The 19,857-nt window shown below is 35.9% G+C and overlaps 1 protein-coding gene across 9 annotated transcripts in view; it reads left to right on the forward strand.

Moving 5' to 3' along the window:
- Positions 1-17,357, forward strand: part of LOC309662305 (sodium channel protein type 2 subunit alpha) — a 162,090-nt gene extending 144,733 nt beyond the window's left edge. For all 9 annotated transcript variants that reach the window (XM_082464837.1, XM_082464838.1, XM_082464835.1 and 6 more), the window contains 7 exons: positions 551-673; positions 1,677-1,958; positions 3,284-3,337; positions 6,126-6,263; positions 6,629-6,733; positions 11,850-12,120; positions 13,655-17,357. In XM_082464837.1, the coding sequence (XP_082320963.1) occupies positions 551-673; positions 1,677-1,958; positions 3,284-3,337; positions 6,126-6,263; positions 6,629-6,733; positions 11,850-12,120; positions 13,655-14,850 (2,169 nt within the window). In that variant the 3' untranslated portion in view covers positions 14,851-17,357. The remainder of the gene's footprint in view (positions 1-550; positions 674-1,676; positions 1,959-3,283; positions 3,338-6,125; positions 6,264-6,628; positions 6,734-11,849; positions 12,121-13,654) is intronic.
- Positions 17,358-19,857: the final 2,500 nt, after the last annotated feature.

The raw sequence follows: 19,857 nt of genomic DNA on the forward strand, positions 1-19,857 counted from the left end.
ACCCTCACACTGACATTTACAGGAAGACTAAGCCACTGTTTAGAAACCTAGATCTTTCTGAATGTGTTTATATTCAGAGTCAATAGTGGTTTGCGTAGTTTACTTGCATACTTGTATTAAGTTTTAATTTCTCTTTCAGGTCTGCTCAGTAATATGAGGAATGATAAAGTTTTACAGATCTATAGATGAAAATTTCATTTCGGTGTCATTCTTTTTCTTGCTTTACATTTAATTTTTAAAAATTTTCTTGTCAAGAATCTTGAAAAAAAAACACATATAGCTTCTTCTTTTTCATAAGTTTATAGCAGTGGTTTTCAGAGTGTGGGCTCACAGGCCAGTATCATTAGCCTCACCTGGGAACTCGAAGAAATGCAAACTCTCAGGCCCCACCTCAAACCTTGGCCAGCGATTTGTGTTTACAGCAAGCTCTCCAGGTGATTCTGATACTCACTAAAGTTTGAGAACTACTGGTTTATTACATAGAGCAAGGTTGAATTGTGTAAACATTTTTGTTTGTAAATGAGAAAACTGTGTTGCTTTTTCTGTATAGGTCTCATTGGTTAGCTTAACTGCAAATGCTTTGGGTTACTCAGAACTTGGTGCCATCAAATCCCTCAGAACACTAAGAGCTCTGAGGCCATTGAGAGCCTTATCCCGGTTTGAAGGAATGAGGGTAAGACCAAATGCTTTAGAATTTGTTGGAATTAGAATTGAGAACAAACTGCTGCTTTGAACCTTAGACATGACAAATCCATGCTGAATTTGTGTCTTCTACATTCAGACTCACATAACCAATCAATCAGTAATATTTGTCAGACATCCATAAACTTGACATTGTTGGAGGCACTCACATTATGTGAACATAATGCCTGAATGGTTGCTTCTAATTAGAAACAATTAGATTGCTTCTAACTAGATTTTTTCACTCTGTGGGAAATTTCTAGCATGTTGTGTAGGCTTCTGATGTGAGTCAAGATTAGTTATGTTCCTTCCATTTATGAACGTGCACGAAATCCCACTCACTGTAATTTGAAACCACCACATCGTTCCCCATCATTTTTCTTGCCTGCTCCTTATGATGTATTTTGAGTCTTTTAAATTTCAAATCTGGCCTTTTAGCTTTCAAACGAAGGCTGAGATGGCTAAAAAGTAGGTCAGCTGTGGAAATCTAACACTCATTTAGAAAGGTGGTACAAAAGAACTCAGAGGAATTTGTGCTGCCATTTGTCATCCCCTGGGGCACAAAACCTGAGACCACATACCCTCAGCACTGAGGAAATGGTGATGCCCTGTCTCGGTACATTTAGCTATTCAAAAAAGAACTTTTAGATGCTTTTTTTGTGATATTTTAAAATAGCTACTTAGGACTTTCTCTGAATGTTGCAAAAACAACCAGAAACAGATGATGTGTGTAGGTGTGTGTTCTCCTATGTTTGTATGCACATGATTGCATAGAAAGGAATGGCTAGCTCTTAAATTCTTTTCACTTTACCAATTTAAAATCTACTGTTTTTGCAGTAGCTGTTTTAATTTTTAAAAAGAGAATCAAATTTTCAGTACTAGAATGATTTTCATATTTTCTATATCAAGTTTGCATATATAATGACCTAAATTCCTAGTCCTTCCATAGATCTGACTCTCTTTTCACTTCTTTTTCCATCTCATTTCTGTGCCAGGTTGTTGTCAATGCTCTTTTAGGAGCCATTCCATCCATAATGAATGTACTTCTGGTTTGTCTGATATTTTGGTTAATATTCAGTATCATGGGAGTGAATCTCTTTGCTGGCAAGTTTTATCACTGTATTAACTACACCACTGGAGAAATGTTTGATGTCAGCGTGGTCAACAACTACAGTGAGTGTAAGGCCCTCATAGAGAGCAACCAAACTGCCCGGTGGAAGAACGTGAAAGTCAATTTTGATAATGTGGGACTTGGGTATCTTTCTCTACTTCAAGTAGTAAGTAACCACCTTATTATTCACTGTGATGTATTATGAAAAGGAGCCCAAAATTCTTCTTTCTCAGTGTTTGCAAATACATACTTCCTCAAGACCATCTGCCTAGATTCTTCCTCAGTCATGGACGAACTGTCTTTTCTGCGCCATGTTGAAAACTGGACAGCTCTACAAAGTTTATAGTCTCTCAGACTAAGCCTTAGGTTCCCAGCACAGGTCTTTGTTACTGAGATTTCTGTGTAGGTTCCTACTGTTTTCCCCCATCCCTAATCTGAGCAAAGTAGAGGCAGTGGCCTGAGGGTGGGGTTGGAAAGGTGGTGGGGAGAGGGGTGGTAGATTTCTGTCCTCCTTCTCAGGTACCAGACAGTCTCTAAACCCTCGCCAAGTCTCCACCCACCCAACCTTCACCAACACCGTAACCAAATGTACCCTCACACGAACTCCTACCTTGATTCCCCTCTTCCTCCCTGCTGCTTGAATGCTTTCAGATAGGGAGATTGCTCTCTTGCAAATGAAAACCTTCCTATCAAGTCTATTATGTCTGCTATAATTTCATAAAAATCCATTCAACTTCTCAACTGACCACTCTAAGTCATGTCCACATGCTCCCTGAGATGATCCACCTGCACAATACCCAACACTAGATAAATATTGCAGGGTCCTGTGGCACTAAGGAACTGAAAAAAAATGTACAAGACTTGTCTTCAGGATGACTATGCCCACACATACACAAACACGCAAAACCAAAATATTTAAAAAAGTAAATTGCAATTAAATATAATGTTTGCTTCAGGTTATAATGCTACTTCTTATAGAATAACTGCCTCAAAATAGTATATTTAGCAATACTGAGGAGAGTTTCAAGAACACACCATCATGACTGATGGTTGGTGATAATACCACTTAGAAAGGGATAAGCAGAAAAGAAAGCATTAAGATCAAACAACACAGCATATTTTTTCGTTTGTCTGAAGGTAGTACTATATTTGTGAAATTATTTCATGTTATATTCTTTAGATACAGCAGAGTCAAAAGTTATTGATAGTTGCTTTTATGATAGCATATTGTTATAATCCATCATGATTTCATTATAGATGTTAAGGTTTCATAAAAAGATGTTATAGAAGAATACAAAGGAAGAGTTTTCAATGCATATGTTATAAAACTTTGCCCGAAGAGTTTAAATATTAATTCAAAGCTATTTTATATACCTGTTTTGAATGAATCTTTTATATACCTGTTTTGAATCAATCAATCTGATATTTAATCTCTTGTCTAGAATTATAATTTGTGAGGGAAAAAATTAAATGATGTGACTTTTTTTACAGGCCACATTTAAGGGATGGATGGATATCATGTATGCAGCTGTTGATTCACGAAATGTAAGTCTGTTTAGAGAGAAAATTGTTTAACTTAATCCAGTGAATATTTCTGCAGTGTTGTTATTTAATGATATTGTCAATAAAATGAAATCATAGGTTAATTTATAGATTACACCTATATTAGAAAAATAAAATATTCAACCTTACATTACACTTTCCAAACTTTGATTTAAATGTATTTCTCTACTCACTGTGAATTTTTTAACATATCTTTCCTAGTATCTAGCATGGTACCTGGCACTTAAAAATTTGTTGACTCTATTTGTAAAATGAGACATCTTATTTTTGGTTCTGATAGTTCTGGCCATGAATTAAAAGCCCTCACAGGCACTTTCTTCATCTGTCACAGATTTCTTCCAGCTTTTGATCTTTCCTCTGATAGGAAGGATCTGACTATTGGTAAAAAAAAGCAAACAGAAGACAAAATAAACATATAAAAAAACCTAATGGTGTTTCTCTCTGGGAAGTGAGATTTCTGTGGTAGAAAAAGGGGCTTTTATAATCTACCTTATACACATCAGCACTTTTGAAATTTTTTGTATAATCTCCATTAATTTCTCACTAACAATAAGGGAGAAAATCACATTTTGAAACAGAGATTGGCTTCTGATATATTGCCAGAGTATAGTAATTAAGCTCAAAATATTATATCCCTGACACCAAAAACCAGGTGGTAACTTAGAAAGAATTCCTGATTTTTTTTTCACCTTATTAAAAAAAAAAAAAAAGAATGAGAGAGCTTAACACCCTGCATTGTATCTATTACTATCAGGAATCCCAGTTATGGGGTTTTTTGAATAATAATTATAATTTATTATTTATTACCACTCCCTGTGCTGGCTTTCTTACATTATCTCATTTTCTGCAGTGGTTTCCTACCTATTTGATTAATTCATTTAAAATTCTCTCCGCCTTTCTTATCAATAACCTACATGACACACAACTTGCTTTCAGTTTCTTCCTTAATAACCTAGCATACACTATCTGCTATGTAACCCCTCAGCTTTCAATCACTTTACAAAAGATGGAGTCCAACTGGCCACTATAATTATGACAAGTTATTCGCTCTTACTCTCATTAATTAATAGAGAAATGCAAATTTAAACCAAAATTAGATACTACCTACAAACCTTCCTGATTGGCAATAATAAAAAGTTTGACAATACCAAGTGCTGCTAAGAATAAACAGCAGCAAGAACTCTAGTGTGCTGGTTGGGGGGAAATGGATAAATATTCCTTTAAAAAAGTTGAGCATTACCAACATTATTCATTAAAGTTCAAGATATTCTTTAACCCCACAATTCCATTTTTAGCAATATATTCTATAGAAACTTGTGTACATATATAAGAGAATCTCTGTATAAGAATGAGCATAACTTTTTTTGCATTAGTGAAAAACTGGAAACAACTCAAAAGTAGTAGAAATAGGCAAATAATTGAATATTAAACAGTATTGAAAATGATATATGAATCCAGTATACATAATAATGCAGATGAATCTTAAAATGTAACTGTTATAACAAATGTGTCTACTAGATAAAACGTAGACACAACTAACCTTGTTGTTCAAGAATGCATACTTAGGTTCTAACTCTAAAGAAAAAGCAAGGAAATAATTACCGTAAAAGTCAGGATAATGATTACCTCTAGCAGAGATGGTAGAATTTATGTTTGGGAAGGATACACCAAGGGTTTCTGACATCTTGGGTTGTAAAGTTCACTTTAAAAGAGTTTATTACATCTAACACTTATGTACTGTGCACCTTTGTGTTTGTATTGTATTTAATTTTAAGACATTTTAAAATATTTTATATCACTGTCCACTACACACATGCATAAATAAAATAGAAGTCTTATCAAAGAATAAGCAGTTTTACAATATTTCCAATATTTTCTATTTTACCCTATTTCATTAGAAAAAAAAATTTCATGTTGGCCATTACCCTCTAAATTGATTTCATGACACAATGGGTCATTACCTGCATTCATTGTCACCTGTGACTAGTTAACTGAGTTGGTTAGAACAATGTCCTGTGAGACCTGAACTACAGATTACAGCCAAAGCTTAAACCAACCATCATACATTTTTCATCAGAACTGTGCTGGATGAGAGAGGGTATCATTGTTACAAAAACAATGCCTAAGGCCTGCTGGATAGGATGAATCAATAGACTCATTTTCAGAATGGAAAGATCCTACTGATGTACCTATGTCCACACGTACAGTAATAATTCTAGTCTATCAACAGAAATATGTAATAGAAATCAAACCTTTACTCTTAGCTCTTACTATTGGCCAGGTGCTGTTCTAACACCTCTCATATACAATAGTAACATTTAACCTTCCCAACTACCATATGAGGAGTAGGTTCTATATTTTTCCATTTTACAGATGAAGAAGCTGAGTCAGAGAGGGTAAAATTTGAAAGTTTTTAACATAGAATAGTGTGACTACAACACCTCTTCTGTAGGAAGAGGAAATCCTCACTTTGCATGCCCCATTGGGGTCTTGAAACTGCATTGAAAGTGCATTCATAATCTAGGCATTTACTGGGTGAAATTAATTTTAATTATTCAGACTTTTCTATGAGTTGTTTCATTTTCTCAACTCAGTGAACTGTATTAGAGACTCTTCAATAGGTGTGTTAGATTTGATGTTTCATAAAATCTGTTTAATTTTTTTTTAATTTCCAGTGATAGAGACATGCTTTGAGAATCGAAAATTCACTGATGTCTTTTTTATGAAACATGGATTAGGTCTAATAGTTATCATTTTTCATATTTTGTAGGTAGAATTACAACCCAAGTATGAAGACAATCTGTACATGTATCTTTATTTTGTCATCTTTATTATTTTTGGTTCATTCTTTACTCTGAATCTTTTCATTGGTGTCATCATAGATAACTTCAACCAACAGAAAAAGAAGATAAGTATACTAAAACTTCATCCTTGCTCTAAAATGTGAACTAAACATATCACACTGTTTCCTTTTGGCTCCAAATGCAGTCAACAAAAAGAAAGAATATAAAATTCAGAAATTGTTTTGAGAGACTTAATCATCTATGAGTTTTTAAGTGATTGATAATTCAGATAGCACGTACTGATATTTCCAGTATAGAAATCTGACTAATATGGCATAATTTATGCATTGGATATATGCATCTCTAAAATACATATATTAATTAGTAGCATTAGAATAGAATGTGGAGCCATTTTTCACACAATTACTAAGATGAATTTTGTAGCTAGCAAAGAACGTGATTTTTACAAGTTTTTCTTTCATTTCTTTACTTTGGAGGTCAAGACATTTTTATGACAGAAGAACAGAAGAAATACTACAATGCAATGAAAAAACTGGGTTCAAAGAAACCACAAAAACCCATACCTCGACCTGCTGTAAGAACAACATACTTTCATCATTAATAAAATCTATGCTATCTATCACTTTTACAGCCCAAATTGCTAGATACTAATTTTTGTGCATTTGCAAAACAAAGTTTTTGCCTTAACAATGTGACTAGCTAGCCTAAATAGCCTAAGTATTTGTAATTTATATATACATACTATGTAGAAATTATGTAATATATTTTATATACAGACATAAAATACATATTAATAATAATGTTTAGACTTCTATGCCAATATTATTCCATAGGATTGATGTCATTGAGGAGCTTCTAATAACGCAGAGAAGAAAACATATTCATATATACATAGTGTGGGAATATTGAATGTTCTCAGAGTGCAGTGGGGACCAATTGGGATAATTGGTACCTCTTGGATATGCCCCATATTCTGTCCAATTCTGCAGATTGAATGGAATCATTAATGCAAAAAGTCACAGGTCTTGTTGTTTTTTCCTGGTTTTTAAGAAAAATCTATTTCCTCCTAGTATCTTGCCCCTAAATCAGATGACATCATTCTTTAAGACTTTTTATGGCTATTCCAATTGTATATTTGCCAATGGCTACTGGTTCTGTTTGGTTGCTGCAAGGAATTGTTGTCAGGAGAGTTCCTGAGTTTTTCTATGTTTCAGAAGTCCTCCCCCAAGGTATACATGGTACAAGGCAATCCAGTGTTCCCCAGGAATCATGACTCTATGACTCCATTAGTGGCGATGTAAAACTGGCCAAGCTAAAACTGGCCATGCCCATGTTTTGTTTGTAAGTTAGCCAAAAGCTCAAAGAAAGTGGATAGTTATATTGGACAAAACATTAGGAATGGACAATTTGAGCCTACTCTTTGAGAAATAATACAACTTGAATGGATGGGGAGTAAAGCAGAGTAATGCCCTATATAAGAAAATATATACTCCAAAGCCATGGAAATAAATATTGCAGTGGAGAATAGTGATATATTTGAAATAGTGAGTAGTAAACACAAGGTTTTCTGGGTTAAATGAGTCAAGGTTACCACTATGAGTCTGAAGAAATCGATCTTAATTAAGCCAAATGAAAATATAATATAGTTAAGTGAACAGCATAGTAATGTGAAGAAAAAGAATTTTAGAGACTGGCATGAGAAGATGTTAGAGACAAAATAATGCTGGGCCTCAGACAAGAAGATGAACCCTTATATACAAGAAGATGAGTCCACAATATGGGGTCATGCCAGTAGGACTGGAACATAGGAAATAAAGGAGCCAACAAGAAGACTCAGTGGGATGAGGCAGCTATAAAATATAGGAAAAAAGGAAGGACATGTAGATAATGAAGAATGTAAAACAGTTAATGTTTTGTAAAATTACTGATTGCACTAACAAAGTCTTATAAAGGCATTTGGAAAAATTAGGTCTTATGAATATGAGACAAAGATTTTAGAGTTGTCATTGTCAGACATAATTCAGTTGAGCTCTGAAGCTTAGATTCATTTTTGAAAGATAATTAGAATATATCAAAAAAAAAAAAAAAGACCCAAAAAGTGCTGAGCATGAAGCCTTGGGCACTTCACCATTATAGGAAGAGGTAAATCAGTGAAGGAGTGAGATTTATCAGTAGGCAACATATATATGTAGATAAACGATTGAGAAAGAAAGTTTTAAATGGCTGTTTAATTACATCAAATGACGTAGATTTACCTGGCAGGGACAGGGATGCACAGGAGACGACCAGTGCACTTAACTAGACTATTATTGGCAACAATTTGGCAAATTAAGAAATGATTTGGTAAAATCCATCCATTCAGTCGTTCATTAACAATGTACTATGCTAAACATTCAGATTTAAATATCGAACAATAAAGAGTCTATTTGGTAATCAAATAGTCACCCCAACAAATATAGAAATATCCAAGAAGGAAAGATCCATTTGGCTATGAGAGCTGATATGAAAGAGGGGACTGATGAATCAGGGAAGTTGGGGAAGGCTTCACTGAAGCATGAGCTGAGGCATGGAGAAGAATGAGGAAGTGTCAGTAGGCAATGTGGGAAGAGAAGAGGAATGTATATGTGAAGGCCCTGAGGTAGGAAGGCCAGTGAGCTGGAGTGCAGAGGGTGGGGCTTCATTTGGGACATGGGGAGAATGAAGAGGTTAGGATGGTCCACACTTTTCTGGGCTTCATAGGCCATGTTCAAGAGTAGTCTTTGTCCTTAAAGCAATGGGAAGCCATTGAAGGGGACCTGGGCCGTTTGGGTTTTGTGAATATCACTCAACCAGCACTGACAGAGGCAGTATGTGCATTGCAGACTCGTTTTGGAACTATTTCAGAGATGATAGGTAGAGTGGTGTAGAGATGAATAAAATGGATGGATTTGTAAGCTATCAAAGGACTGAAATTAAAAGGTTTATTAATTGAATATGAGAGGTGAAGAAGGAAGCAACAAAGATGACTTATGAGTTTCTGCCTTACACAACTGGATGAATAGTGGTGTCATGCAGAATATGAAGTAGGGACATGAATGGAGAAAAAATTGGGGATGCTAGTTTACAGAATTTTACAATCAAAAAGGGAGTCTGAAAGAGAATGAATGTTTAGAAGAAGTAGTAAAATAAAGTTTCTAAAGATTGAGAGATTAGGTTCATAGCAAAGCAGGAGTTCTGAAGAAGAAGAGATTGAAGAGAAAGGGAATAAATATAGAATAAAGTTGTGCAGGATGTGGCTCAAGAACAGTGTAGTCTAGGTTAGAGAGCAAAAGGGACTGAGTCCTCCAATGAATTTGGAGTAATATATAAAAAGTAGGTGTGGGAGACAAGATAATATGAAATGAAAAAGGAAGTAGAAGAGTTTCTTTACACCCGTTGACTTTGGTGTTCTCAAAAAAGAAGAATAGAGGGCAAGAGAATGGGAAATTTCTGAGAAGTTTGAAATTATCCTGGGACCAAGTGAGGGACAAAGGATTGCTAATCATTGTCAAGGGCCAAGGTAAAGTGAGAGAACATAAATCTTTGGTGAACAAGGCCTCCAAGGTTATATAGCTTCCTCCAGCATATTCTGGGATTTAAATTGGAGACAGTGATCTATAACTGGGAATTGGAGTTGTACGTTGAGGTAATCCACTGGAAAACTAAATGGACAGGGAATCTAAGGAGCTTTATATTGATCATGCTGATATGAAAATAAACACCAAGTTTCTGATTTTATGCAATTTTTATGCAATTTTGAATCTACTACACTGTAGATTCTACAGTGTGGATTCTATAGCATTCTGTAGGTGCTATATCTGTGGAAGAGAAAAAGGTTTTAATTAAATAAGAGCAATTGATGTCATAAAATGTCATCACTTTTATGACAAATGTAAGCACAAAGTTTTCTGAGATCACAGAGTGCTTAAAACTTAAAACTGAGTTAGAATTCACCAGACTGAGAAGGGCTGTCTGATAATACCCCTTGACAGAGGTGTTAGGACAGAGGAGACAGATAAACAAGATAAAATGATACGGTACAAGAGTGGTAGGAAATATCAGAAGGGTAGAAATAAGGGGACCATAACTAGCCTTGGAAAAGTAAACTTCAGTACACAAGAGCTAAGAACGAAGTGTTTAGAACTGGAATTAGATGCATTTATTAGGTTGAAGAAGGCCCTAGAAGGACAGACCCAGCTGAAACAATGTAAGTCCAACCCAGCAGCCTAAATATGTATTCAGAGAAAATAGCAAAATATAACAAACAGGTGGTGTTTGATGTCCCAGAATTTCAATAGGGAGTAATGGATGCTTCTACTAGGGAGAGGACAAAACACTAACATAGAGAATCCAGACCAATAAATGTGTCGATCTGGGAAAGCAGACTATGAGCGTAGAGGTAGCAGAACGTCTGTAGTTCTAGTTGAGAAGGTAGAGGACAACCTAGGAGAGGTAAGCCAAGGCCCAAGCTCTAGAGTGCCTCAATACCAAGCAGATAGGGGCAAAAAGGAAGAAAATAGGGTCCAGTCGGCTTAATTGGTTTACAAGATGAGGACTTAATTTCATAAACAAGACGTAAGGCCAGCTAGTGCTTGGAATAAGGTCCAAATTGAATAGGGCAGAGTTTGAACATTTGAATTGTGAACTGTAATTTTTTAAAGATAATTTTATTCTTATAAAAGAGTTACCTCACAAAATCCTCACCCTACTTTCCTTTATTTTAACCTCTTACATAACCATAGATTGGTTAGCAAAACTAAGAAATTAATCTTGGTGTAATACCATAAAATAAAATGTAGAATTTAACTGGATTTCACCAACTATTCCACTAATGTCCTTTTTCTTTCTTTCTTTCTTTCTTTATTTTTGGCTGTGTTGGGTCTTCGTTTCTGTGCGAGGGCTCTCTGTAGTTGCGGCAAGCGGGGGCCACTCTTCATCGCGGTGCACGGGCCTCTCACTGTCGTGGCCTCTCTTGTTGTGGAGCACAGGCTCCAGACGCGCAGGCTCAGTAGTTGTGGCTCACGGGCCCAGTTGCTCCACGGCATGTGGGATCTTCCCAGACCAGGGCTCGAACCCGTGTTCCCTGCATTGGCAGGCAGATTCTCAACCGCTGCGCCACCAGGGAGGCCCCATAATGTCCTTTTTCTTGAACTATAATTCTAAAAACATCTTCTCAACTGAACCTTGAGGTAGAATTAAGGTAGAATTTAAGACGCTTTGGCTTTGCTGTGGGTTGGGGGGCATATAAAGGGAGAAACTAGGGGGGAAAAGGACAGAAAAAGCAAGAGAAGTATTTATTTATTAGTTCTTCAAAGTTAATTTTGATGCTCACCCCCAACACAGGCAATAACAAAGATTCATTATAGTGGCAAATATTTACTAACTGTCCATTGTACACATGGTGATGTTCTGGGCACTGAGAACCTAGCAGGCGGTTCTTAACATAAAATCAGTTTATAAAATCTGGTATCATAAACAGTGTAAATAAAACAAATACATTTGGAAAGAGTTGGATATTCCAATATACAAATTTTCTTCCAAGTGTAAAACAAATATAGAGTGTTTTTTAATAAAAGCTACATTTTCATATTGCTATATTAAAATCAGATAACTTGAACTTGATTTTTTTTGTTTTCAGTTTCTAAGTGAACTTTACATACTCTTTGTTTCAGAACAAATTTCAAGGGATGGTCTTTGATTTTGTAACCAAACAAGTCTTTGATATCAGCATCATGATCCTCATCTGCCTCAACATGGTCACCATGATGGTGGAAACTGATGACCAGAGTCAAGAAATGACAAACATTCTGTACTGGATTAATCTGGTGTTTATTGTTCTGTTCACTGGAGAATGTGTGCTGAAACTAATCTCTCTTCGTTATTACTATTTCACCATCGGATGGAATATTTTTGATTTTGTGGTGGTCATTCTCTCCATCGTAGGTAAGAAGAGCTGCTTTTACTCAGTTAAGGAATTTAGTAGTGAAAATTTGTGTTTTAAAGCTTTAAAGTTTTTTTCACTAATCTTACTCATTCACCCCGAAGTTTCAAATAAAAGTCTAATTATTAGTCCATTCTCAGCTTGTCATTTCTCTAATTGCATGCTGTGTATGAAATGAGTGTAAAAAAAAGAATTTATATTTTGCAGGTTTCATTTATCATCTTGTCTCATTTCAGAAGAAAATAACTGCAACTTTGGCCTAATACTCCTGTACTCAGTCATACTCCTGTAGTATAGACAAGTATTGCTTTGAATAAACAATTCACACACACGTACACATATAAATCATTACAAGTAGTCAAATAGTCCATAAATAATTGTCCTTGATAATTGGAATATCATGTTGTGTGTTTATATATATTCACATTCATACAAGCTTCATGTTATCTTTGGGTTCAGATAGTTTTCTATGGTGTGTAATATTCTTTTTCACAAGCACACATTTTGTTCAAAAATTCAAAGCAAATTCATTTCATCAATACATATTAAGTGTGTGTGTAGGACATTAAATCAGGTGCTAGAAGTAAGGTTCTGCTTGTTTGAGGAAAGAGAACATATACATAGAGAGAAAAATAGTATTCCACTATTTATACACTTTCGCTGGTTAAATAGAAAGACAAGGTAGCATTCCATTTGATCCTGACGACTGTGATACGCAGGATAATACAGTGATTAAGGGATGAGACTCCTGGGTCATACAGACCTGACTGAGCGCTTCCCTATTTTCACTACTTACCAGCTCTGTGACCTATGGCAAGTTACCTCACCTTTCCAATCCTTAGTTTTCCAAGGAATATTTTTGTGAAGTGGTGTTGTGAAGATTAAATGAGATTATGAAAGTAAATGCACTTAGCACTGTGCCTAGCACAAAGAAAAGACTTAGTAAATGTTAAGCCTAACAACGACAACAAAAGTAGCTATTATCACCATTTAGCAATGCATAAAATCATTGCCAGGATTCAGTCCCAAGTATGTCTGTCTTGAAAGCCTGGATTGTCTCCAGTACGTTGTTCTGCCACCTCCCAAATAAAATGGATCAAAATCATCTCAGAAGAATAAGAACTCTCATATTCCTGATCCAAAAATCATATGCTTTATCCATTAAATCTTATACAAACACTAGAACTAGTATTTAAGAAACATAAATTTCTTAAATTTCTGTGCTTGGCTGCCATATACATTGTGTCCTTTATAGATGCTTTTCTTGAACCAGGAAAAATGACCATTAATACTTTCAGTTAGTATAAAGATGTTAATGTTATAACACTAAACATACCAGTTTCATTTTGCTAAACAAATATTGCAGATTGTGTGTATGTAAATGTGTGTGTGTGTGTGTGTGTGTGTGTGTGTGTGTACCCCTAATTCTCATGTCCACATTTTGTAAAACTAGTTAGTGCTTATCTTAGAAATGTAAATTTTCATCTGCTGCCATTAAGTATAACCTTATTTTTGTTTTATCTTGGCTTTCCATAGGTATGTTTCTGGCTGAGCTGATAGAGAAATATTTTGTGTCCCCGACCCTGTTCCGAGTGATCCGTCTTGCCAGGATTGGCCGAATCCTGCGTCTGATCAAAGGGGCCAAGGGGATCCGCACGCTGCTCTTTGCTTTGATGATGTCCCTTCCTGCGTTGTTTAACATCGGCCTCCTGCTCTTCCTGGTCATGTTCATCTACGCCATCTTTGGAATGTCCAACTTCGCCTATGTTAAGAGGGAGGTTGGAATTGATGACATGTTCAACTTCGAGACCTTTGGCAACAGCATGATCTGCCTGTTCCAGATTACCACCTCTGCTGGCTGGGATGGATTGCTAGCACCTATTCTTAATAGTGGACCTCCAGACTGTGACCCTGAAAAAGATCACCCTGGCAGCTCAGTTAAGGGAGATTGTGGGAACCCATCTGTGGGGATCTTCTTTTTTGTCAGTTACATCATCATATCATTCCTGGTCGTGGTGAACATGTATATCGCTGTCATCCTGGAGAACTTCAGTGTTGCTACTGAAGAAAGCGCAGAGCCCCTGAGTGAGGATGACTTTGAGATGTTCTATGAGGTCTGGGAGAAGTTTGATCCCGATGCCACCCAGTTCATAGAGTTCTCCAAGCTCTCTGATTTTGCGGCCGCCCTGGATCCTCCTCTTCTCATAGCAAAACCAAACAAAGTCCAGCTCATTGCTATGGATCTGCCCATGGTCAGTGGGGACAGGATCCACTGCCTCGACATTTTATTTGCCTTTACAAAGCGTGTTTTGGGTGAGAGTGGAGAGATGGATGCCCTTCGAATACAGATGGAAGAGAGATTCATGGCATCGAACCCCTCCAAAGTCTCCTATGAGCCCATTACAACCACTTTGAAACGCAAACAAGAGGAGGTGTCTGCTATTGTTATCCAGAGGGCTTATAGACGCTACCTCTTGAAGCAAAAAGTTAAGAAAGTTTCATGTATATATAAGAAGGACAAAGGTAAAGAAGGTGATGGAACACCCATCAAAGAAGATATCCTCATTGATAAACTAAATGAGAATTCAACTCCAGAGAAAACCGATGTGACACCTTCTACCACGTCTCCACCTTCCTATGACAGTGTGACCAAACCGGAAAAAGAAAAATTTGAAAAAGACAAATCAGAAAAGGAAGACAAAGGGAAAGATATCAGGGAAAGTAAAAAGTAAAAAGAAACAAAGAATATTCCATTTTGTGATCAATTGTTTACAGCCCGTGATGGTGATGTGTTTGTGTCAACAGGACTCCCACAGGAGGTCAATGCCAAACTGACTGTTTTTACAACTGTATACTTAAGGTCAGTGCCTATAACAAGACAGGGGCCTCTGGTCAGCAAACTGAGACTCAACAAACCAGAGAAACAACATCGACAGGAGGTTTCTGTGTTCACAACCAGCTGACACTGCTGAAGAGCAGAGAGTAATGGCTACTCAGACTCTAGGAACCAATTTAAAGGGGGGAGGGAAGTTACATTTTTATGTAAATTCAGCATGTGACACTTGATAACAGTAATTGTCACCACTGTTTATGTTCTAACTGCCACACCTGCCACATTTTTATGAAATGTATGCTGTGAATTTATCACTTTCTTTTTAATCCACAGGTTGTTTACTATTATATGTGACTATTTTTGTAAATGGGTTTATGTTTGGGGAGAGGGAGTAAAGGTAAGAAATTCTCTGTTTCTCTACTGTATAACTGGATATATTTTAAATGAAGGCATGCTGCACTTCTCATTCTCACATGAAAAGAAATCACATCACAAAAGGAAAGAGTTTACTTCTTGTGTCAGGATGTTTTTAGATTTTTGAGGTGCTTAAATAGCTATTCATGTTTTTAAGGTGTCTCATCCAGAAAAATTTTACTGTGCCTGTAAATGTTTCATAGAATTCACAAGCATTAAAAAGTTGTTTTATTTTTTCATAATCCATTACATGTACCTGTATATATGTATATATGTATATGTGCGTGTATATACATATATATGTATACACACACCACACACACACACACACACACACACACACACACACACACACACCATTACATAGTCATTCAGAGTCCTGGCAGCATGACTATAACATTTTTGATAAGTGTCCTTTGGCATAAAATAAAAATATCCTATCAGTCCTTTCTAAAACCTGAATTGACCAAAAAGCATCCCCCCCCGTCACTTTATAAAGTTGATTCTGCTTTTTCCTGCAGTATTGTTTAGCCATCTTCTGCTCTTGGTAAGGTTGACATAGTACATGTCAATTTAAAAAATAAAAGTCTGCTTTGTAAATAGTAATTTTACCCAGTGGTGCATGTTTGAGCAAACAAAAATGATGACTTAAGCACAGTATTTATTGCATCAAATACGTACCACAGTAAGTATAGTTTGCAAGCTTTCAACAGGTAATATGATGTAATTGGTTCCATTATAGTTTGAAGCTGTCACTGCTGCATGTTTATCTTGCCTCTGCTGCTGCATCTTATTCCTTCCACTGTCCAGAAGTCTAATATGGGAAGCCATATATGTCAGTGGTAAAGTGAAGCAAATTGCTCTATCAAGACCTCATTCTTCATGTCATTAAGCAATAGGTTGCAGCAAACAATAAAGAGCTTCTTGGTTTTTATCCTTCCAATCTTAATTGAATACTCTACGGTAAAAAGCCCGATGTACAAACATGTTGCAAGCTGCTTAATTCTGTTGAAAATATATGGTTAGAGTTTTCTAAGAAAATATAAATACTGTACAAAGTTCATTTTATTTTATTTTTCAGCTTTTTGTACATAAAATGAGAAATTAAAAGTATCTTCAGGTTGATGTCACAGTCACTACTGTTAGTTTCTGTTCCTAGCACTTTTAAATTAAAGCACTTCACAAAATAAGAAACAAAGACTAACATGCAATGTAGGTTCCTGCTTTTTTTTATTAGTACAGTAAACTTTGCACACATTTCAATGTGAAACAAATCTCAGACTGAGTCCAGCATTTATTTGCTTTCAAATAGTGATGCCTTATCATCAAAAGAGGCTTAAGTAACGATCAGTTGATATTCTTGGCATCGCTTGAATCAGATGTTTCCACCTAGTCCTTTTATTCAGTAAATCATCAGTCTTTTCCAGTGTTTGTTCACACAGGTAGATCTTATTCTTACTGACCCATATGGCATTAGAACTTTATCAGATATGATATGAGGTCCAAGCTTTTCTTTACAACAAAAATTATATAAGTGAAATTATATTACCAGTTACAGCAAAACATTTTGTGTTTCTTTCACAAGCAACATTAAATGTAGATTCTTTACACTAAAGCTATTGACTTGTAGTATGTTGGTGAAATGCATGCAGGAAAATGCTATTACCATAAAGAACGGTAAACCACATTACAATCAAGCCAAAAGAATAAAGTTTTTGTTTTTGTTTTTGTACTTAATTGTTCTGTCTTTGTTTCTATCTTTGAAATGCCATTTAAAGGTAAATTTCTATCATGTAAAATGATCTGTCAGAAAAAATGTAAAAATACACATTGAATATAATAATTCATCTTTAAATTTTTTCATTTAATGGAAATTAATTAAGAAGAGTGTACTGGATATCTAGTTTTAATATTGGCCCAAAACCTAGATATGGTATTGGATAGAGCAGTGGAAAATTACAAAAATTAATAAAAAATTGACTAGCATTTTAAGTTGTGCATCCTTTCTCCTTCCCGTCTACCTACTGCTTTGTTTTGTTTTGTTATTCTCTTTTCCATTTTGGTTCCTTCCCTATGTATTCTTGATGTACTTTCCATATACTTTTCCATCACTTCCTTGGGCTCTCAGTATTTTTGATTAAGGATATTCTCATTTTTTCTTTTCTGTTCACCAAATCTCTTGTTTATTATAGTCTGTAGACAACAGATCTGTACACTTAGGCCCCTAATAATCTGCTGCACTAGAAAAAGTTCATATAATATCTTCATATTCATTTCTATAATTTTGGAAGCAAAAATTCCAAGTGAGCTTAGATCTCACTCTTTATAATATATAAACAAAATTCCCCAAATGACACAGATTTGGTTTTTCCATTTAATAATGAGAAGTTTGAAATGTTTTTCAGTTCTGATTACCTATTAGAAAAACCTGAGAAGCTTTAATAAATGCCAATGTTTGAACCAAAAGCAGACCAATTGAATTCATATCTCTGGGGATGAAACTTAAGCATCCAATTTTTTTTTTTTAACATCTTTATTGGAGTAAAATTGCTTTACAATGGTGTGTTAGTTTCTGCTTTATAACAAAGTGAATCAGTTATACATATACATAAGTTCCAATATCTCTTCCCTCTTGCATCTCCCTCCCTCCCACCCTCCCTATCCCACCCCTCTAGGTGGTCACAAAGCCCAGAGCTGATCTCCCTGTGCTATGCGGTTGCTTCCCACTAGCTATCTGTTTTACGTTTGGTAGTGTATATATGTCCATGCCACTCTCTCACTTTGTCACATCTTACCCTTCCCCCTCCCCATATCCTCAAGTCCATTCTCTAGTAGGTCTGTGTCTTTATTCCCATCTTGCCACTAGGTTCTTCATGACCTTTTTTTTTCCCTTAGATTCCATATATATGTGTTAGCATACGGGATTTGTTCTTCTCTTTCTGACTTACTTCACCCTGTATGACAGACTCTAACTCCATCCACTTCACTACAAATAACTCCATTTCGTTTCTTTTTATGGCTGAGTAATATTCCATTGTATATATGTGCCACATCTTCTTTATCCATTCATCCGATGATGGACATTTAGGTTGCTTCCATGTCCTGGCTATTGTAAATAGAGCTGCAATGAACATTGTGGTACATGACTCTTTTTGAATTATGGTTTTCTCAGGGTATATGCCCAGTAGTGGGATTGCTGGGTCATATGGTAGTTCTACTTTTAGTTCTTTGAGGACCCTCCATACTGTTCTCCATAGTGGCTGTATCAATTTACATTCCCACCAACAGTGCAAGAGTGTTCCCTTTTCTCCACACCCTCTCCAGCATTTATTGTTTCTAGATTTTTTGGTGATGGCCATTCTGACCGGTGTGAGATGATATCTCATTGTAGTTTTGATTTGCATTTCTCTAATGATTAATGATGTTGAGCATTCTTTCATGTGTTTGTTAGCAATCTGTATATCTTCTTTGGAGAAATGTTTATTTAGGTCTTCTGCCCATTTTTGGATTGGGTTGTTTGTTTTTTTGTTATTGAGCTGCATGAGCTGCTTGTAAATCTTGGAGATTAATCCTGTGTCAGTTGCTTCATTTGCAAATATTTTTCTCCCATTCTGAGGGTTGTCTTTTGGTCTTGTTTATGGTTTCCTTTGCTGTGCAAAAGCTTTTAAGTTTCATTAAGTCCCATTTGTTTATTTTTGTTTTTATTTCCATTTCTCTAGGAGCTGGGTCAAAAATGATCTTGCTGTGATTTATGTCATAGAGTGTTCTGCCTATGTTTTCCTCTAAGAGTTTGATAGTGTCTGGCCTTACAATTAGGCCTTTAATCCATTTTGAGTTTATTTTTGTGTATGGTGTTAGGGAGTGTTCTAATTTCATACTGTTACATGTACCTGTCCAGTTTTCCTGGCACCACTTATTGAGGAGACTGTCTTTTCTCCACTATATATGCTTGCCTCCTTTATCAAAGATAAGGTGACCATATGTGCGTGGGTTTATCTCTGGGCTTTCTATCCTGTTCCATTGATCTATGTTTCTGTTTTTGTGCCAGTACCATACTGTCTTGATTACTGTAGCTTTGTAGTATAGTCTGAAGTCAGGGAGCCTGATTCCTCCAGCTCCATTTTTCGTTCTCAAGATTGCTTTGGCTATTCGGGGTCTTTTGTGTTTCCATACAAATTGTGAAATTTTTTGTTCTAGTTCTGTGAAAAATGCCAGTGGTAGTTTGATAGGGATTGCATTGAATCTGTAGATTTCTTTGGGTAGTAGAGTCATTTTCACAATGTTGATTCTTCCAATCCAGGAACATGGTATATCTCTCCATCGATTTGTATCATCTTTAATTTCTTTCATCAGTGTCTTATAATTTTCTGCATACAGGTCTTTTGTCTCCTTAGGTAGGTTTATTCCTAGATATTTTATTCTTTTTGTTGCAATGGTAAACGGGAGTGTTTTCTTAATTTCACTTTCAGATTTTTCATCATTAGTGTATAGA

Source organism: Balaenoptera physalus (assembly GCF_965194825.1).
Source record: "Balaenoptera physalus genome assembly, chromosome: 6".
Classification (NCBI taxonomy): domain Eukaryota; kingdom Metazoa; phylum Chordata; class Mammalia; order Artiodactyla; family Balaenopteridae; genus Balaenoptera; species Balaenoptera physalus.